This window comes from Pempheris klunzingeri, chromosome 2, assembly GCF_042242105.1.
Source record: "Pempheris klunzingeri isolate RE-2024b chromosome 2, fPemKlu1.hap1, whole genome shotgun sequence".
Lineage (NCBI taxonomy): Eukaryota > Metazoa > Chordata > Actinopteri > Acropomatiformes > Pempheridae > Pempheris > Pempheris klunzingeri.
In genome coordinates, this window is record NC_092013.1 from 10,516,934 (window position 1) to 10,538,103 (window position 21,170).

The 21,170-nt window shown below is 40.7% G+C and overlaps 3 protein-coding genes across 4 annotated transcripts; 2 read left to right on the forward strand and 1 right to left on the reverse strand.

Annotated features, from left to right (window-relative positions):
* Positions 1-431: 431 nt before the first annotated feature.
* On the reverse strand, positions 432-4,357 carry LOC139212198 (vasopressin V2 receptor-like). Its single transcript, XM_070842686.1, has 3 exons — positions 3,465-4,357; positions 3,099-3,227; positions 432-662 (listed from the first exon to the last, which is right to left on the reverse strand). Exons 1-3 carry the CDS (start codon positions 4,306-4,308, stop codon positions 559-561), a joined length of 1,077 nt encoding a protein of 358 aa, XP_070698787.1. The 5' UTR covers positions 4,309-4,357; the 3' UTR covers positions 432-558.
* A 1,303-nt stretch (positions 4,358-5,660) lies between these two features.
* On the forward strand, positions 5,661-21,164 carry vhl (von Hippel-Lindau tumor suppressor). 2 transcript variants are annotated; one of them, XR_011585302.1, is made up of 4 exons: positions 5,661-6,072; positions 7,074-7,196; positions 7,888-8,912; positions 21,155-21,164. XR_011585302.1 is itself a non-coding variant. In XM_070842697.1 (3 exons), the coding sequence occupies exons 1-3, from the start codon at positions 5,886-5,888 to the stop codon at positions 8,079-8,081; spliced, it is 504 nt and encodes a 167-aa protein (XP_070698798.1). In that variant the 5' UTR covers positions 5,661-5,885; the 3' UTR covers positions 8,082-8,945. The 2 variants fall into 2 exon arrangements, 1 of the variants encoding a protein (XP_070698798.1); XM_070842697.1 differs by lacking the exon at positions 21,155-21,164 and having other exon boundaries at positions 7,888-8,945.
* Positions 15,573-19,095, forward strand: tatdn2 (TatD DNase domain containing 2). Its single transcript, XM_070836881.1, has 7 exons — positions 15,573-15,740; positions 15,889-16,299; positions 16,481-16,512; positions 16,978-17,464; positions 17,626-17,753; positions 18,234-18,417; positions 18,955-19,095. The coding sequence occupies exons 1-7, from the start codon at positions 15,573-15,575 to the stop codon at positions 19,093-19,095; spliced, it is 1,551 nt and encodes a 516-aa protein (XP_070692982.1).
* Positions 21,165-21,170: the final 6 nt, after the last annotated feature.

A 21,170-nucleotide genomic window follows, 5' to 3' on the forward strand; every position in this document is an offset into this window, starting at 1 on the left:
ATGAATCTGTTTTGTAATGTGTTTTGCTTTTGTTTGTGTCACCGGCTTTGTTAAAATTGTGCTTTATTGACCACAGCACTACATTTACAAATTAAGTGTCTGTTTGTCCACTTAGATTGATTAAGGAAAAATTGGAACGTGTTTAAGCCAAAATGCGTATTGAGTCATGTTTTGCAGTAGTGTCTGCTTGTTTTAACTATAATTCTGTCCATTAGTGCATCCAAGAACACTGGAAAGACTTAGAGGTGATACAACCGTGTGGGTCTGATGAGGACACAGCGTGAGAGGAGCACTGGCTGTGTTCATGGCCAGTGTCTCCCTCTCTGTTTGATCAAGACAAGACTAAACAGTCAGAATTGAAGGAGCTCTCAATCGATATAAAATATTCAGTAGACTGGGACACTGAAATACATCATTTTATTTACAAGAGGACCACAGTACCTCTACTGAGCAACGTTACTGCAACAGGAAATAGACTAACAATCAAGCTGGCACAGAAACAAAATGTAAGGTAATATAGTTTACTGGCAGACTGCTCTCCAACAGCAGGATGTTGCTTCAAGCTCTCGTGCTGGCAAACATCTGTCCTGCTGATGTGTCCTTGAGTAGGTAAAGCAGTTGTTCCTGTCCAGGGCTAAAAGCAACCAAGAGCTCTGACTCACCTGCAGAGAGAGAACCACAAGGATTCCTCACCAAGAGGAAGGTACAAAAACTCCCAGTGACTGTCACAAGAAAACCTCAACCACATCAGTAAAATATGTTATTATTTGGGCATTTGGTGAATAATAATCATAAAGATGTTTCAAAGCTCTCTAAGGAGTCAAATCCTAAGTAGCACCTACAACAAGTGAGACGTAGCAACAACAATGTTAAAATGAAAATACAACCAAACACAATAAGATTACATAACTGTTGGGTTCTATGCAGTCAAAGCAGTTAACAAATTTCAAGTATTGTCATGAAGGTCAAAGTACTGAGCTAAATTAACTCCACTGATACTGAGACTGTTGTAGCTGCCATTGTGACACTGACAAAAAACCTTTCCAAAGGCTCGAGAGCAACGGCTTTGTTGGCTTCCTTTGTTGCACATATTCTCAGTATCAAACAGGAAACAGCCACTAATGACCTGCCACCAGTCTGGTCCAACGATTTGTTTTCTAATTGTCCAAAAAAAAGTCTAACACGATAATGGCCAATGAGTAATTTCCAGGTTTGACCTAACATCGTGACCGTTTCCTGGATAAAAGCACTTTAACTTTGCCTTGTACTCACCGTGGTGTAGTTGAAAATAAATGTGTCACATTCCCTGTATGTGCACTGTGAGCATGTGTAGTATTTGTCAGGCTGTGTAAGCCTTTGGTCTGCTGCTCAGTCAGTGTGAAAATCCGTCATCCTGACCAGCAGATCATGCACATACCACAAATGACATACACCAGGTCAAATCTGGCTATTATCTTTTCATTACATTCTGTCAACTGTAATATGCATGAAAAACTGCATTTACACCGTAGACAGTGTTGTCTTTTTAAGTGAGAATTAATCTAACTGGGTCCAACAAACTAACCTCAAACTACCTTTTTACTAAAGTTTTAAAAAAGTCTTTGATTTTGATCATAATTATGTTCTTATTTAGTCATTGGTGGATTTTCGAAAATGCACCATGTGTATAATTTATGTACTTATACACAAGTAAAAAGACAAAGCAGAATATGACTTCATTCCACACTTGCTTCCTCTAGTTAGTCAGTGTGTGATTTTAAAACTGTTATTCACTACAGAGACCATTTATAGATGTGACAAATGTATTTCACGATCTTAACATACAGTAACGTAACAACAGCTTTTGTGGAGGCAGGCACATAAAGCATTTTGCAATTTAAACAATATGTTTATATTTCTTCTCTGTTATATTCTTTAAAACACAGTTGTTCTTTCTTTTCTTAGATAAAGCTATATATACAGTACCTCTTAATGTCTCTGAGCTCAACTCAAAGATGATAAGGTGTCATTGAATATACAGTAGTGTAGTATGGTTACTGGCATGTAAGTGTTTAGGACTATAGAAAATATTAATGCAATTGAATTCTTAGGTTCTTCTTTAAAGAGAAACTTTGCCACATTTTATGTGAATGTCCAGTCAGTGTTGTTGGTAAATGGCATCAATTGAAGGAATAAATACTAAATTCTTTACCATATAGACAGAGAAAACTGAGTCTCCTGCTGCAAACATCTGCTGTACAAGAAGAACTACAGGCTCCATCAGCTGAGCTGATCAGTCTAGTCTGCTGCAATCAGTTTCAGAGTGGGCAGTTTTTCTTGAGTTTTGTTTTAGTCGTTTTTGAGCTGTGGTTGGTCAAGAGTAACACAGAGTAAGTGTAATGGAGAGGATTTGGGGGTTGGGAGTCAGAAGCTCCCTAGCAATACATCATGGTAAATGCTTCAAGAGCAGGATAACGCAGGTTTCTTGGTCAATATTGCACCTGCACCTTCAATGGACTACATTTACCAGCAACACTGATTGAACATTTACCGAAAAAGCAGCAACATTTCCCTTTAATCTTAACAGTGTTATCTGAAAGCCAATAATTGAATCTGTCTAAAATGGCAAAAGTGTTCCAGGAATCCAAATCCAGCTTCTATTAAACATGAGAATTAAGATTTTATATCACATCCAAACTGTCACAGTCATAACAATGTGATAACAGGATCCACACCAGCTGTTTACAGAGTCTACACTGATACTTCCCTGCCCTCCCAGAGAACCCTGCCCTACAGTCCGACAAAACATCTGGAGCTCTGGAGTTCTCACTCATGGCCACACACTTCAGGTTTGCTTTTGGTGACTGCTTCTGTGACATATTTCCAGTGTCAGGGACCCAGATAGATACAGTATGAATTATCTCCACATCTCCTGTTCAGAGAAAACAGTTCATATGCAGAGAGAGCTCAGAGGCAGCTTCGCCACGCGCACCCTGCAGGGTTTTTTTTTTTCCATCTCCAGATTATAACACGTTGCCCTCATTTGGGCTCAGACACGTTTTTGAAGCTGATGTACAGCGTGCTGACCAGCGTCGCCTCTTCGTGCATTGAATCCTTACCGTCGGACTGCCGCTGGCACAGGAGAGTCACCAGCATCCTGGGAATGTGGCCACTGAACAGAAGGTAAATGCAGGGATTCGCGCAGCTGTTCAGACTGGCCAACAACATCAGGATGGTGAAAGTCGCAGCTGGAATGAGAGGAGAAGTGCAAAGCGTCACGTGTGTGCAGAGAAGTGCCCTTTGCAGACTAGTAATGTCTTATGGTCTCTGTGCGTAAATACGCACTTCTAGGATAGCGCGTCCAGACTCTTTCTAAATACATCTGATCACGTATTAAGAGAGAAATCCGGCACGAAATACACATTAAAATACAAATAACAAGCCTCATTAAAATGAGCATCAGCCAGAAACACTTTAAGACTTACTTTCTTTTGGCGCATGTGTGTCCCAGGCGGACCAAAGCTGGACAGTGAAGAAGGGAGCCCAGCAGACAATGTAAGCCAGCACGATAACCACGGTCATCTTCAGCGTTTTCACCCTGGCCTTGGACATGCCGGCCACACCGCTGGCTCTGGCCGGCAGTGAGAGACCCACGCTGCCCTGCTGTTGGATGTTGTGGGACAGGTTGATCTGGATGGCTCGGCAGATGCGCACTTGACAAACGACAACTGTGATGACAGGTAAAATAAAAATGACCAGCGTGGTCCAGGTGATGTAAGTCTGCAGACCCCATGGCTGGATAAATTTCGCCCAGCAGTCAAACACACCGGGAGCCACCTCGACCTGTGAGAAAATAAAAACCTGCGGCAAGCTGCCCAGCAGAGAAACCCCCCACGCGACGCACACGGGGATGTTCAGTCTGGTGCGCGTCCGCTGGAACTTCACCATCGGGTGACAGACAGCCTGGTACCGGTCAACTGTCATCACCACGATCATGTAAGTCGATAAAAACATGCCGAGAACTTGCAGGTACTTCACCAGGCGGCACACCAGGTCTGGTCCGACGAATCTGTCCGTGATGTCCCACATGAGCTGCGGGCACACCTGGAAGAAAGCGACCACCAGATCAGCCAGGCACAGGTGGAAGACGAAGACGCGCATCCTGGTCATCTGTTTGCGTTGTCTCCAGAGGATCAGCAGCAGGACGATGTTGAGGATGGCGGCGCTGACGAAGATGACGCTGAGCAGGACGATCTCCACCTTGGCCAGGAGCTCATCTCTCGCCACGTCCTCCGCATCCACAAAGCCACTGTCATTCAGAAGACGCATCGTGTTTGGACCGTGAAAGAAGTCAGACTGTCCAAAAAAAAAAAAACAGGCAGCTGGGGAGTAAAAGAGCAGATAGTTGATTGATTCTTTTATTCTTGTACTATACAAGAGTCTGGATGATTTTAACACTTTTTATGTCAGTGAGGAAATATTCCTACGTACCTTGATGTGATTTGAAGCTCTGCTGTTGTGGTGAAGTTCAGGTTGAGAATAATCTCCAGAGACGAGGCTGGTTTTAACCAGAGAAGGTCTCTACAGCTGTGCCCCTGCGCTTTATATGAGGATGAAACTGGGTGGAGCTTAGATTCATTCAGAACTGTGATTACCAGGCAAATAAACCATTTTATTCTCTACAGGTGGATAAACATGAACCCTGTGAAAGCCTGTGCTCGGTATATTTGTGCACACAGGAAAGCTCCAGGAGAGCTAATAGCCTAGATACATGTAGTGGTGATTAGATTAGATTTAGTTAGGCCCATGATAAAAACCCATAATTGGACTGTGATATGAATATTTTGTCCTTTATTGCTTTTAATTTGAAGTTGATTTGCTGTGATGAAAAAGTATTCAGATCTTCCCTACAAGTAAAAGTAAGAAAACATACCACAATGTAAAAATACTTAATTACACCCACTGTATTCAATTGTTCAATTAAAAAAACAGATACAGAGACACAATCAGCAAAATAATAAAAAGTACTCATTATGCAATAGAAGCCCTCTGACAACAGGATTCTATTAAATTATTGTATTGTACTTTAGTTTATTAACGTATTGCATTAATATCATTGGTGCATAAACATTATATCGAAGCTGGTCCAGATGGAGATCATTTGGATCACTATGCATATTGTTGTTCAATCTTAACATTTTATCATCATTTTATGAGCCGATCATAACTTTTATATGTAGAATCTCAGCCTGCAAAGTGCAGTGTATGCCTACGAAGTGTGGCCTAGTTGAAACACAGAGATACTAGAAGTATAAAATGGATATAATAGGACAACTACCTTGAAATTACTCAGTAGCCTATTTAGATAAATGTAATCTACCTATAAATTATAATAAATTGCTGACTAACTATAAATTAACTATATATTAACTATAAATTGCTGCCATCCAGCCTGTGATATTGAATCCATTGTTATAGAGGAACTGCTCTGTGTTTGACTGAGAACACACAGTGTTAGTTAACACTTAGTTAACACACAAGGGCTCCTGTATTTATTCATTTTAGACGCAGCTAAAATGTATTTTCTTGTTTCTGCACCACGTGCCTCTCGACCAATCACAGAGCAGAATAGATTGACGTCAGGACTGTAACCGGAAGAGAGTAAGTAAATACAGTTGAGACTGAGAAGAAGTGACAACAGACTGTTCTCTCGATGTAATAGCTGCGGTTACTCATTTTTATGTGTGTAAATGATGTGACCTAATTGGACAGACTAAGTGATAAACTTATTGATTCGACGACAGTCAACATACATGGGTGTGTTGCCAGCTAGCTGTTAGCTAGCGTTAGCTAAGCGGCTAGTCTCTTTGCGCGAACAATTTAGCGTTAATTAGCAATCAGTAGCAATGCCTCAAGAGGGAGAGCAGTCTCTCCCCCTGGTTCGCTCGCTGAACAGTCGTATACCCATTAATGTGGTGTTTTGTAACCGCAGTCCCCGAGTCGTCACACAGCTATGGATAAATTACCGCGGGGAGCCTCAGATGTACGGTGTCATACAGCCGGGGACGGGACGAAAAACGAACACCTTCGTCGGTAAGACAACTTTTTTCAAACATTACAAACTACAAATAACGAACAAATGTTGCTACTTTGTCTTAGATTTGAGCCACTTTTCTCAGAAAGAGGGCCAAAAGTCATTAAGGGACAACATCCTGTTGGTGTTTCCAAAAAAGACAGCCCCGATTTTTACAGATGCCTCGCTGGGATTTTACAGATCCATGAAGACGTCAGACACCTGGCAATCAAATAACATACATTTGAATGTAACATCCCAGACAAAAGCATGATGAGGCACAAAGATGGTCCCCTATTAGTGTCAGAGGACTAACCACTAAATAGGGTGACCTGGTGACACGTAGCTCATGTCCTGATGCTTTAATGTGCAGTTGTTGTTTCTAGTGCAGTGAAATAACTTGTGGCTTCAATTGAGCTTAGTTCAATTCAATCCAAAGGGGCTTTATTGGCAAGAAAGGTTCAGAAACAATGTTACCAAAACACCAGAGATATTAGTATTAGTAGTAACACAAGATCAAGAACGAAACATTAACATTGAAATGTATTAGTTATATATGCAATATATCAGTCAGCTGTATTAAGGAATATGAGTTCAGTTTTTCCACTGCCGTCATGTACCTACACATAAATAGACAAACAGGGAAGTGAGAACAACAGAGCTGAACAAAGTGAACATACATTTAACTTAAGAGTAAACATTTAATCTCCATGTACAATGTGTAACAGTATGTTAAAAACTGAGCTTGCAAACTTTATGTTAAGTAGGTACAGTGGAACAGGGTTGATGCACAGGGACTCTTTATGACACTGTAAAATTGAAGTGTTTAACAGTGCGATGGCCTGTGGGTAGAAGCTGTTCTTGTGTTTGGTTGTTTTGGTTTTTCGTACAGTGAATCTATCACTGGTGAGTCTATCTGGTGTATGTATTTGCATGTGTGTCGCCATATTGGAATGACTCTAAGTTAACAGTAATAATACACACTGTTTCTAAATAATGTTTTTATGGGTGGTTTTCCCAGGACACCCATGGATGTTCAGAGATGCAGAGACTGACGAGCCATTGAGGGTGAACAGCAAAGAACTTTTTCTTCCTAAACCAACAGAAGATGGAAATGCTATAATTGCTGATATCACTTTACCAGGTAACATTAGCCAAATCACTCAGTAGCCATCATCATATGTAATTCATTACTACTCACTGCCTACAATCAAGAGTACATTTTGATGCATTGTGTAATAAGCCCATTTCACTGTAGACACTATCTACAGCACATTTAGCTGGTAGTAAATTCCACTATAAATCATATTTGTGCATTTTGAAAGACTGATGAACTGCTGTAGAATGTACTGTCTATTAATGATGGTTTAACAGGGTAAATACTACTAGTAACTTCCCACTCGTCTCCAGTGTTATCTAGTCATACAGGTTGTTTTGTCTTTATTTGGCCAGGTTTCAAAATCTCTTACTGAGACTTCTATTGCAAAAAAAAAAAGAATGGCATTTGGCTTGTGGTGCACAAAGCAATCACAAAATTGCATTGAAAAAAGTCCAGATATCTTTTACAGAATCACACAGGGGGTACGCAGGATAATCCACAGATCTTGCTGTGATTTTATCATTTCATAAAGCTTTCAATGCCTCAAGCCATAAAATAGATTGACAGGTGTTTTGATTCAGGAATTACATTATTGATCATTTTAATTCAGCATTTGTTTCATATAAATAGTAAGTTCTCCTACAGTACTATATTTCTTAATTCTCTTTAGGCCTTTAAGTACAGATCAGAAATTTTAAAAATCAACATTTGACAAAGACTTGTTTGGTTCATATAGTTTACAGCCTCAAGGATCGAGCTCTTCAGGTAATTCGGCTCCTGGTGCGACCAGAAGACTACAGGAGGTTGGAGATCGCACGGTGTCTCCACGAGGAGCTGGAAGATCGGCCCAGTGTGCTGAAAGATCTTCACCGCATGAACCAGCGAGTAGAGCAGCATCTGCTGGAGACGATCCAAGGCCAGGAGGAATGAGGCACGGCGCTGGATGGATAAAGATCACCCATGGACAACAATAGTTTATACCACACAGAATTTACAAAATGTAAGATAAAATGTCAGATGTTGCAAACACTTCACCAGAGATCTTTTGTCTCCTGCTAAGGAGACTCCGTTTGTTTTACTGCTTGTTATATTCACTCGCTGTCTTTGGCAAATGTCTTCCTCAGCAGAAATAGACTGTACATATAGCTTTAATCTTTTGGTAAGAGGAGTTTTTATACAATGTGATGGCAGCATCTTCTAAAGATTATAAAGTTTATTCTTAAAAGGGCACCAGAGAAATGGTGAAATTTTAGCCTTTGATGCCAACCTGATTGTGTTACTCTCTTCTTTATTATGCCATAAAGCAATGTTTTGTCGTAAGTAAACTTCCTCAAAAAATCCTCTTTGATCATTTGCAAATGACTTCCAAGAAAGTTTTCGTCATGGATGCAATGTAACAACTGATCTTCTGTCCTAAATATTGTAATTTACAAAGGACACTGAATACAAAGTGTGAAGTCACATTCAATAGGACTTCCAGATGTTAATATTCTTATTGGGAGTGCCTGAGAAATCCAGTTTACTGCACCCCTCCCCTTTGCTTTTCACTTTAAATCTGGAAAAAGATATCGAAAAGTTATTATGGCTGCATGTTCTAATTTAGCCTGCTCTGGTAAATGTAATCTTGCAGGTGATTTCCTATAGGGAAACTAAATAATTAAGCTTGGCTGTACAGTTTTTAAGATTAGACTGTGAAACACTGACCGAGGAGCTTTTATTTTTATTTTGTAATTCTTTTTCTCTTTTGTTCTTCTGTCTTTTGTCTGTTTTAAGATCATACTCTGCCTCCTTATCACAAAGACTTTTATTGTATATTTGTATAATAAATAATGTAACAATATATTTCTTACTGGTTTAAAGGCACAATGATTATTGTTATTTATTGTTATATACAAAATTCAGACGTATAATTCTTTTAGAGAATCGTAGTATCTTCTTTAACCTTCATTTTAGTAATTTATCTTTGTCATATGGACAAAAATGTCTGAAATTAAGAAACTTCTTTAGTTTTGATGACATGTAACGAAGCAGCATTTTAAGATTTTATAACAATATCACCTATAATTATGCGAAATGGGACAAAAGATCTATCATCAATATATCAATCTTGGCACAAACTGAACTACTTAACATTATTTACAGTTGGACAAGCTTAACTGTATAAACTTGCAGACAAACACGAGGATGTCCTTTCCAAGTGTCAAAATCTGAAATTATGACCTGCTCCAGTTCACCACAGCAAGGGTAATGTTGCCAGACACGTTGCTAAGCGACAAAGTAACACAACCCATCTTTGTATGTGTGTGTGAGTCGAGGTGAGCTCCGTGCAGCTATATCTGGAACATGGGGGAAAATCAAAAGACATGGGACTCGAGTCGTTTCAGGCGAGAGTAGTAAGTACTTCATCACTGAGAGCTTTCTCCGTGTCCCACACTCATGTACAGTATTATGGTGCTGTGAATGATGAGGCTTTGTTGGACAGAAGAAATAGATGGGGACTTGATATTCACAATCCTTCGATTTTCTTCACCAGCATGACATTTTGGCCAAAGAGGCACCCAGTCACGTTTCCACACTTCCAGACAGACCACTGGAGCAAAATGAAAACAAAGGTATGATGAATTCAAACAAAAACCCTCCTCTGACACTCCTGAGTGATTAACAACAATACGGCTCTGTATTCTCGTGACGCTATACCCGGTTGTTCCCACCTAGGTTCCAATTTATCTTGCATCAGTTCCAGCTGCCTTGCTGAAGGACAGAGGTTTGTGAAAATGACCCCATTTAACAGATAATATAAAACTGGGGAGGTGACCAGGAGAACATTTTGTACAATACAAGCAGGGTTCTGTATATGCAGTATATTACACAGGAAAATGTGTCTCTAATTTGTTTTTTTTTACATGCCCCAGTGCTTGAATCACATGAAGATGCATTAAACTGTACCACCACCCGCAGCCTGTTACCTCCTCTGACTCACAATGAAACTGCAGTTAATGATGCTGTTCTCCCCATGGTGCAAGGATACAGTAGGTCCCACATTAACACATTAATATCTCTGTTTTTATCATTTGCTTCCCTGTTATTTCAGTATTATATATTTTTCTTTAGGTGTGCATCAGAACGCACCAAAAACCTCGCCCCAAAACATGCAACAGTACAGGAATGTGTTCAATGACCGTGCCCGGAGGGATTTCTGCTACTGGCTCGTTGAAAAGAAGCCCTCAATGTGTAAGTGCTGATCTGAGCTCTGGCTGCACCTATACCGTAAGTATCAGCCTGATGTGACATTCACACGCACATGTGGCTCGAAGGGGTGAGATCCATATTGGGAATCTTTTTCATTGCTGATCTTGCTGCTTAACTTTCTTTTTTTTTAAGCTGAAATCCCTCTCTGCTCTGTCCTACTGACTGACTTTGGTGCATTGTTGTGAGCAGTAGGTCAGACCTTTGGATTTTATCATTTGTCCACCACAGACCTCTTAGTCTGCACGGGATATACATTTCATGTTGGTATTTTATTTAGTGTATCTGAACAAATAATCAGCATCTTCTGTTTTTTAAAAAACTAAATACATGTCAATCACAAGCAATTTTCTAAAGAAGGACGACTACTGTATGTGCCTTGTATTTTAGATTAATAAAACCACTTTACATTATGTGTGGTTTGCTCAATGGTCAGAAGCCTGATGCATCTATATTCCTTCCTAACAGGTAAAGGATACAGCTTTGGTGCCTACAAGACCTGTCTGGGATTACCAAAAGTCTAACAAAAAGTCTGTATGTGTCTGTGCAATTGTGTTTAAATTACTTCATTTCACTCGGAGGGTATAACCTATAATGCTGTCATGACTAAATCTCCACTACCAGTGGAGTGAGTTGCCTTGCAGTGAAAATGCTGTTAATTTGACATATTACGCCTCTTTTGCAAATCACTGTTGAGTATTAAAGACTTGCAGTGTGTGTGACTACCTTTCAAAGCAGCCCTAAGATCTGTATTTTCTGCCGTCCTCTGAGTGATGTGTTTATCACTTTTATCATGTTTTTAATGTCTTTATTTTCATTCCTTATATCAGGATTGCCTCTAAATTTGTACACATTTTGCTTTATTTTCTCTTTAAAAGCTTGTTTCCAATTGCTTTAAATGTATGTAAAGTTTGTTTGCTATATAAATAAACTTAGACTTTCTTTATTGATCCCCCATAGGGGGAAATTCACATGTTACAGCAGCAACAATAGAAGAGAAAGAGTGAAGAAAGCAACAGTAGAGAATAAGCAATAGCAAATAAATATATGTTGTGATGATAAATAAATATTTACACTATGGACATAAAATGTACAAGTATGGACAGGAATATGAAAGGAATGGAAGGATATGAATGAAAAACAGTGTATTAACATCAGCCAGTGATGCTGATGTTAAAGAGTCTGATGGCTGATGGAACGAATGACCTGCGGTTGCGGGGTGGGTGCCTCAGCCTGTTGCTGAAGGAGCTGCTGAGGGCCCCCACAGTCCCGTGCAGGGGGTGAGAGGGGTTGTCCATGATGGACTTGAGTTTTGTTAATGTCCTCCTCTCACACACCTCCTCTATGGAGTCCAGGGAGCAGTCCAGGACAGCAGCGGCCCTCCTGACCAGTCTGTTCAATCTCTTTCTGTCCCTCTCTGTGCTCCCTCCTCCCCAGCAGACCACTGCATAGAGGACTGCAGACGCCACCACAGAGTCATAAAAAGTCCTGAGCAGAGTCCTGCACACTCCAAAGGACCTCAGTCTCCTCAGCAGGTAGAGACGACTTTGGCCCTTCTTGTACAGGACGTCTGTGTTATGAGACCAGTCCAGTTTGTTGTTGAGGTGAACACCCAGGTATTTGAGGGTCTCCACCCTCTCAATGTCCAGTCCCTTGATGTTCACCAGTGCAGTCTGGGATGTCTTCCTGCGGAAGTCAATCACCATCTCCTTTGTCTTGCTGGTGTTGAGCTGAAGATGGTTTAGCTCACACCAGTCAACGATGTCGGTGACGACCTCCCGGTACTCCTGTTCGTCCCCCTCTGACACACACCCTACGATGGCTGTGTCATCGGAGAACTTCTGGAGGTGACAGCTCCCAGAGTTGTAGCTGAAGTCCGAGGTGTACAGGGTGAAGAGGAAGGGGGAGAGTACTGTCCCCTGTACGGCCCCTGTGCTGCAGACCACCATGTCAGCCACACAGTCCTGGAGCCTCACGTACTGCGGTCTGTTGGTGAGGTAGTCCGTTGTCCATGCAGCCAGGTGACAGTTCAATCCCGCTCTTTCCAGCTTCACCCTGAGCAGTGATGGCTGGATGGTGTTAAAGGCACTGAAGAAGTCAAAGAACATGATCCTCACAGTGCTGTCGGTGTTCTCCAGGTGAGTCAGGGATCTGTGAAGCAGGTAGATGACTGCATCATCCACTCCAGTGCTTGGTTGGTAGGCAAACTGCAGTGGATCCAGATGTGGGCTCACCAGGGGGCGGAGGTTTTTGAGGATGATCCTCTCCATGGTCTTCATCAGGTGAGAAGTGAGGGCCACAGCTCTGAAGTGGTGGGGCTCCCTGGGGTGCGTTGTCTTTGGGACCGGAACCACGCAGGAAGTCTTCCACAGAGTTGGGACCCTCTCCAGACTTAGGCTCAGGTTGAAGATGTGCAGGAGCACCTGACAGAGCTGGTCTGCACAGTCCTTCAACAGTCTGGAGCTGATGCCATCAGGACCTGCGGCCTTCCTCGCCTTGGTCTTCCAAATTAAACCTGTTGTTTCGGGTACTGAACATTTATGAATGAATGATCATGTACCTTATCTATGAATGGCCCAGCGCAGCAGGTACTGCCTGCACATCCATCCTTTGCTCCAGTGAGTCGATCACCAACCATTTTTATGGTAGACTTAACGAGCCTCTTAGTTTGAAATGGAATTTGTGCTCACTGTTTACAGCACTGAAGCTCTTTAGCCTAGCAATTATAACATAGCTGTACTTATATGTACCTTGTGTGACCACTGTCCACCAAGATAATCATAGTTAACTAAAACTAAACTAAAAATTAAAACTAGGTGTGAAAAAAAACATTTAATTGGCATAAAAACAAAAACAAAATTTTATGGAAAAAATACAAGCTGAAACAATATTGTGTACTCACCAGATTAATTAAAATAGTGGAAAAATAAACAGGACATGTATTTAATTTTAGTCTCAATTTACACAAGTTTGACAACACAAACAGCATGAAGAGGCACTGGAGCATCACCTGCTTTCACAAAGTGTTCTGTTTGTATTATAATACCAATTCTGAAGGCCTTAAATCTTACCCTGAAAAGTATTCCTCCATATTATAATTTAAAAAACAAATACTGAAGCTAATAAAGATTAAACTAAAACTAAACATTTTTATTTCAGATGAAAATTAAAAACGAGATAGATATTTTTTAAAAAAAAGAACATTAAATTAGTTTAATAACTACTGTCCACACTCTACATGGCTCATTAGCGAAATCTCGCGAGATTACACGTGAGTTGATCGCTTGTTTGCATTCAAACATTAAAAACAGAAACGTACCTCCATCTAGAGCAGGGCTGTCAAACTCATTTTCACCGAGGACCACATCAGCATAATGGTATCCCTCAAAGGGCCAGATGTAACTGGAAGACAGTATAAATGTAACTAAATGTAATGTAAAATAAATGCAACTACTCCTTAATGTAAAATAACTGAATTTTTTACTTATTCAACTTACAAATATTACATATATATTTGCATAGATGTAAAAAAAAATATGTTTGTTATTATAACATAAATCCTTTTAATTTGTCAGGTTATGAAACCCACATTACTCCATCAATCAACGATCAAACATCGACACTTTGGCATACTTAGCTCCGTGTTTCCGCCACCGCCTCATAACACAAAAGACATGCCCGTTTTTCTCCTTGAAGCACAAACATGTATTCGCCTTCCCATCTTTCTTGAAACAGCCTTCCATCTGCATCAATTTTTCTCTTCCTGGACATTTTGGGTCATTGTTTGTATTTCTAAATTCCACATCAATCGCATTGATGTGAATACACTGCAAGCTAGTGGCGGGATGCCGTCACTTCGCGGGTAACGTAATCGGCATGTATTATGGGAAATGTAGTTTATGGTCAATGCATCCTTTTGATTTTTTTATTTTAAGACAATCAGACCTTTTAAGCTCTCACGGGCCACATAAAATGACGTGGCGAGTTTGACACATATGATCTAGAGGATAATGTAAAAACGTTATAAATAATAAGATATTAAACATGACAGTAAATCAGTTTCATATTTTGTTCATGTGCAGACACGCTGTTAGCAAGAGATAGTTTGAGCTAGCGAGTGGACGCCGGCTGATAAAGTGACACTGTCTGTTGGCCTCCTGCTGTTTCTGCCCACACTGAGAAGGTAACTCAACAACGGTAGTTAGCCGAGCTAGTCAGCGCGGCTCATTCAGCAACGTAGCTAACTAACGATATGTGTGATACAGAAGTTCAAAATCATAATGAAAATAACTGGATGCTAATTGTCTTTTCGCAGCTAGAATGTTTAGCTAATTTTTGAGATTCAGTTTGAACTAACGTGTTGAAATATGTAATGCTAGCTAACATTAGCTAGCGTTAATTGGCTAGCTAACTCAAGTGAAGGTGCTAATGGCGTCATTTACTACCAAAGTCCCTAAGATTCATTGACACATTTCCACGAGTAGCTAGCTAAGTTATCCAGCACAACATTTGGTGGTGTGTTGTACGATATTGTTTATATTTTTATGTAATTTCGTTTTAAACTTAAAATATAAGTTTGACCGCTTCAAGTGTTCTATGGATGCACAGTCAGCACCACAACATTATGTAGCTATGGTCTGATAGATCTGAAGGGCGGAAAATTATGTGAATTTTTGCATTTATTTATCTTATTTTATTTGTTTGTGAACATGGCTTTTCATGTGGATCACCACTAGCTCGTTTGCTGTTACTTTCTGCCCTTTAAAACTTTGTTTACTACTTCAGGTTTGCTGTGCAGTAATTTAATGTTGTTTGGGAATATGCAACTTGTAAGCAAAATATGAGACGATTGTGAACAGTAATTTGTTTAAGTGACATGACAGCAAATGGACTCTCACCCTTGGATTCAAATCTAGATTTAGGAACCAACCTGAAAGGACTTTTTTTTTTTTTCCACGAGGACACTTCTGTATTTTATTTTTTTTAACTTGAGTAATCTTAAACATTGATGCTTTCACCTTGCTACTTGATCTGATTGCTTTTCTTTTCCTTTTCTCTCAAGACATGGACAGTGCTAGAAAGAAGCTTTCGTTTGGGTGGCTACGAACTGCAGGTGCCTCACCCGCACATGTCCAGGGCGGAGACACTTGCTCAGGCACACCCTCTCACTGGAGTATGTCGCCGGATGAAGATTCATACACTTCGCCCCTCAGTGACTCTCCTGGGCCTGATGGCCTTGGAGCACTGAGTCTGGACACTCCCAAAAGAAAAGCAGAGGTGCTCAGTGAAAGCTTGGTGCCCTCTTTAGGCAAAGCTAAGCTGAGGAAGCTTTCCAGGAAAAAGGTATATTTTTACTGTAAATCTTTCTCTACCTATCTTTTAATTGTAGATCTAATGTGTTTTATCAAAACTAGAGTCTTATCTCATGCATTATTTTTAGGTCCTGTTAAGATGTTATGATTTATTAGTCCTTTTGCACTGTAACTATCAGGAAAAACATATGGACAACTCATCCAAGCAGCTGGAATCAACAAAGAGCCAGCAAATATCACCACCTCCATCACACTCTGTTTTCTTGAAAAAGAAAGCGAGGACACCCGAAGAGGGATCAAAGGCTATCTACAGGAGGGCACTGTTTGACGCCTTTGGTGGCACATGCAAGCAGACAGAACGCAGCACTACTAATATCCCTGGGACTGACACTGACAGCCTGTCGATGCCCTTTGGATGCACACCGGTGACGACTGAGGTGCCCAGCCCAGCGTCACTTGACAGAACGGTCGTAAGTGAGAATGAATCTGACGACTACCATGCTGTCCAGGAAGATCTGTGGTCCCCCGTTCGGGCGTCACAGGACACAGTGGCCCATTGCGACAGCTCAGAGCCAGAAACAGACGGACGAGTAAGTAATTTGAAATGTTGTTGTTGCATATGCATGATTGATTTTGTGGTTTGATTCCTCGCTCATTTAGCTTCTTTCTTTTAATCAGGAGACCATGATATTTGTACAGAAGTCAGTAAATTGATGTCACTGATAAATGGCATTACTTTTTATAATTTTTGTTTCATTGTTTGTTTTTCAGAGTGTAGTCCTACAAGGAGAGGAACCCAAGAGGTTTGTAGAGACGACCTCTGAAAACATGTTCTTTTCCACTGAAAATGAACCAGAAGCTGAGGGCTGTGACTCGTCCCTCCCTTCTCTGGAGCATATCCCAAATTCTTTGTCTTGTTTCACAACTCATCAGAGTGACTTCTCTGACAGCCAACTTTGGCAGAGCCCCTCAGTGAAACCCCAGGGTACTTCAACTTCCTCTCTTACCTTTTTATCCACGAATGAAGCCACTGAGGCCCCCCTGACAGCTGCTGAGGACACAGAGAGTCCTTTCTCACTCTCGCAGAGATCATTTTTTTCCTCATTCAAGCAGCCCCACCCTACAAACGTGTGTCCTTCAAAGGCATTCAGAGATGAGAGTTTTGGCTCCTCCAACATTTTGCACTATTTATCAGATCCCTTTGCTCTGCCACTACAGTCAAATAGAGGAGTACTGAACCCTTGTTTATACTCCACCACCACACGTAGGCAGTCAGATATTGGCACTTCCATTCGCTACCCGCCCTACTCCCCCTACCATGACACTCCCAGAAGAAGATTATCCTTGGGGGCTGAACCCTTGTGGACCAGCAGCTACCCCTACCTGGATGATCACACTGGTTTCATAGACAGTCACTGCCATCTGGACATGCTTTATGGAAAACTTGGCTTCTCTGGGACGTTCAGCAGATTTCAGGAGATGTACCAAAGCAGCTTCCCTCCGGAGTTCAGAGGCTGCATTGCCAACTTCTGCAACCCAAAGATCATGGTGAAGGACAACCTGTGGGAAGGTCTGCTGGCTGAAAACATGGTGTGGGGAGCATTTGGGTGCCACCCCCACTTTGCAAAACAATACTCACGTGTCCATGAACGCAATATACTGATGGCCATGCGGCATCCAAAGGCTGTGGCATTCGGTGAGATCGGCCTGGACTACTCTCACAAAAACTCCACTGGGATTCCGAGGCAGAAAGAGGTGAGAGTTGAAGACTGTTGTAGTCCAGTAGCCGTTTGTTTTTAACTAGACAGACCTTTATCATTGTAAAGAAATATAAATGTAGACATGTATCATGTGGGATGATAATTTTGTAAAATTGTAATGAATGTTTGTTGTGGGTGCGTTTTGTCTGTTTGAAGGTGTTTGAGCGTCAGCTGCGTTTGGCTGTGGCCATGCAGAAGCCTCTGGTGATCCACTGTAGGGACGCAGATGATGACCTGCTGGCAATCATGAGGAAGTGTGTCCCAAGGGAATACAAAATTCACAGGTGTGAATCATCTGACTAATAATTCTCATTTTACACCACATTTTTGTAGCATTTCTTTCTTCTATTGTCAACATCATCACCTATTTAAAATGATATCCGGTAAGATATTCTTAATACCCTATTTTTTTATGGGGTGCTTTTTATTTTTAGCTTTTTTCTGCATTTAATATATTTTCATTCAAGTGGTAGTTTTCTTCGTTGGTATCATTCTCATGCTAAATTCAAATTGCATACTATACACTGACAGGAAATGAGGAGCATGTAATCTAGTGTAGCTGTTTACTTCACAATAATTTCATAGCGAAGCAGTCACAAGGAAACTCGGCGTATTTGTCAGCTCGGGTAGTGGTGTCTTCAACTTTTGCACATTTTCTCCAAACCAACTAAAACTGAAATCTTTACTCATCACAATGACTTCAAGGACCTTCCAAGTTATGCATTTAAGCTGTGAATTTTGTTTCTTACCTCTGTGGTTTCCAGGCACTGTTTCACGAACAGTTATCGCGTGATTGAGCCCTTCCTGGCAGAGTTCCCCAACATGTATGTGGGCTTCACGGCCCTGATCACCTACTCCAAGGCCACCAAGGCCCGCGGTGCTGTCTGCCAGATCCCTCTGAACCGCATTGTGTTAGAGACGGATGCACCGTATTTCCTGCCCAGACAGGTACGTTAAAACTGAGGATCAGGAGAGCCAAAACACTGCTCTGATGCTATTTATGATTGGCAGCTCTTAATGTTAATAGTAACGACAAATTACACATTCAGCTACCAAATGTTTATCATAAGTACAGCTGGTGCAGTGACTTTGTGCCACGTTCAGCTGAAAGCGACACTGATCTCAGCTCATATAAGAACACTTACCACACTACTACCCTTTTTATGCTCTTTCACTTCATTAAATCAAGACATGAGACTTATATGATTGTTCAACAAACATCCATTATACATAAAAATAAATAAAAAATACCCTGGTTTTTGAGGGAAGTGACCCTGAAGCTTGATTTGTAGAGGGATGAGGGTCAGATTAAACTATTCATCTAAAACTACTGGTTTAAATTCATCAAACCTTTGCATGAATCTTTTTTTGTTTCATTCGCCACAAAAAGGCCAGTGTTGTACTGTTGACAGCGCTGGATCACTGAAATAAACACACAAGTGTATTTGGATTGCATACATATGATACGTGTGTCTCACTCAACAGATGAAGAAAGACGTCTGCCAGTTCTCACATCCTGGAATGGGCATCTACACTCTGCAGGAGCTGAGCCAGCTGAAGGGTAAGGACATGGCCACGGTCCTCGCCACCATCCGAAACAACACCTTTCAACTCTACGGCATATGATCCTCAGAGATGACCGATAAAAACTAGAAAGAAAGAAAGAAGACAACGGTTCTGGAGCCCGTTTGTGAGGCAAACATTTTATGAGGCTTTTTGTTGTAGATGTATCAATCCTTTATGTAGAGATGTCGATACATGGAGGAGCAGTTTAATTTTAAACAACCTGAAAGACTCACAAATTGATCTCGCACTGAATAAAAGACACAAAAAAGATTGAGATGAAAATGTCTTTTGTCTGATAGAAATACTGTATATTATTGTTGATCAGATTATATTTTATGTCATTGTTCATAGACATTAATTTCTAAGCGTTTTTGGTTTGAAGTTTGTGTTGCTTTTTGCTGTGTTGCCATAATCTGATACCTTTCCTTGTTCTGATTTGTCTGGATGTTTGTGTTGTCCGGCCGCTGTGCAGTCTTGTTGGGTTTGATGCAGTGTGGACAATTAAAAGCCTTTAATCCCTCTTCTTTTTTTTTTACTGTGCATGCATGATTTGTTGAATTGGTCAATAATGCATGAAAGCGCTGATTTAGGAGCACGTGAAAATGATAAATGGAGGAAAGTAAAGTTTCGTCAATAATACAGCGACACAAACACGCCTGGTGTTTGCCTTGAGCAAATCTTACTCTTTATTGGAGAGAGGAAGTGGCTCTGAGACGAGTCCATTAGCTTGCTTTGATATGCCCATGTTCGGCGCACACATTTGGCTTGAGTGCTTTTTATTTTGAGAATGATTAGCCTGGCCTACTGACATTTTCTGGTGGCTAGAGTGTTCCATCTGAGGAAAAGATTAATGGTAGATGATTCTCCTGTATATCAGGTTTGACAAGAGTGACGTTAAAATATATACGTCTCCCACTTTCGCAGGTTCTTAATGAAAGCTGCAAGTTTTCAACCCTTTCCAGAATAGGCCAGAGCACATGCTGTTCATGGTTGTTTATCCGTGCTCTTCTGAAGGTTAGGGATTCATGTGGCCTTTGCTGTGTTTGACCCAGTTCTTTAGACTTGAACAGGAAGTGTTGCGAGCTTCCCCTGTGAGTCGGTAATGTGATGTTCGCACTTTGAATCAAACAACAACATTTAGGCCTGGGATTGTAAAGTGGAGCCTCAGTGAGCTGCACAGTTACTCTCATTTTCATGTCCATCTTCCCCTCTCACACAGAAGTGAATGAGTGGTGCCTAATGATTCCTTTTTTTCAAATGCGAGTATAATAGAGATGCAGTAAATCACAACATTAACGCAGAGGAGCCATTCTCAAGTGGTGACCAAATTAATATCAGAGTGTCGTAGAATCTGATGGTCACAACTGCGTCAACATCAAATAACTCACACAGTCATTTCGGGTCATTCTGAGGAACAAGCAACGTTCCAGTTTTGCAGAGAAGAGAGAAAGTTACAGTCTTTTACCATATTGATTATATAAAGTAATAATGTAAAATAAAAAAATTAACATTGAAATGTAGATAAAGAAATAGGATAAATGCACATTTGCTCCAAAAGCTTATCTCTGCTCCTTCTCCTATTCTTCCATTTCACCCAAAGTCTTGACCTTGATATTTATTTTGTTCAAAGATGAGACAAACACGCAAAAGGTTTAGTCGATGCTTTATTTTTTACAGCTACAGCTGAAGACAAAACAATGACTGTCTGTACACTACATACTGCACCTATATTGGATGTTTTTGATGGTGAATAACTTGAGATCATTACACATGTAAGCATATGAGTGACATCTAAAAAGGTAAGTCCTTTAAAAATAAAAACATTACAGGTGTCAGACTACAGTGTGGCTTGATGAATGTCAATGAGAGACATTAATTTCCCTACAATTTTAGACATTTGACAGCAGAAATTCAATATTGATTATATTGTTGTAAGAACAGAAGTTTGACAAAATCGTGTTAACTCAAGTTCCTTATAAATCTAACGCTTACGTGAACTTCTACATTGTATTAAGCATGTTGTGAACCATATATATGCCAGCTAAGCTCCACAATGAACCAGCTCCATCACTGATGAAGACCTCTGGGTTGGGATAGAAAGTTCATACAAGATCTTGAGTTAAGATTATTTTGTC

Coding starts and splice junctions, on each gene's coding strand:
- LOC139212198 (XM_070842686.1), bottom strand. CDS start 4,308: ATGCGTCTTCTGAATGACAGTGGCTTTGTGGATGCGGAGGACGTGGCG. Junction 3,228..3,464: donor CACACATGCGCCAAAAGAAA/GTAAGTCTTAAA, acceptor CTCTCATTCCAG/CTGCGACTTTCACCATCCTG. Junction 663..3,098: donor GTGCCAGCGGCAGTCCGACG/GTAAGGATTCAA, acceptor CTCTCTCTGCAG/GTGAGTCAGAGCTCTTGGTT.
- tatdn2 (XM_070836881.1), top strand. CDS start 15,573: ATGTCGCCGGATGAAGATTCATACACTTCGCCCCTCAGTGACTCTCCT. Junction 15,741..15,888: donor GGAAGCTTTCCAGGAAAAAG/GTATATTTTTAC, acceptor TGTAACTATCAG/GAAAAACATATGGACAACTC. Junction 17,754..18,233: donor AGGGAATACAAAATTCACAG/GTGTGAATCATC, acceptor TGTGGTTTCCAG/GCACTGTTTCACGAACAGTT.
- vhl (XM_070842697.1), top strand. CDS start 5,886: ATGCCTCAAGAGGGAGAGCAGTCTCTCCCCCTGGTTCGCTCGCTGAAC. Junction 6,073..7,073: donor AAAAACGAACACCTTCGTCG/GTAAGACAACTT, acceptor TGGTTTTCCCAG/GACACCCATGGATGTTCAGA. Junction 7,197..7,887: donor TGCTGATATCACTTTACCAG/GTAACATTAGCC, acceptor TGGTTCATATAG/TTTACAGCCTCAAGGATCGA.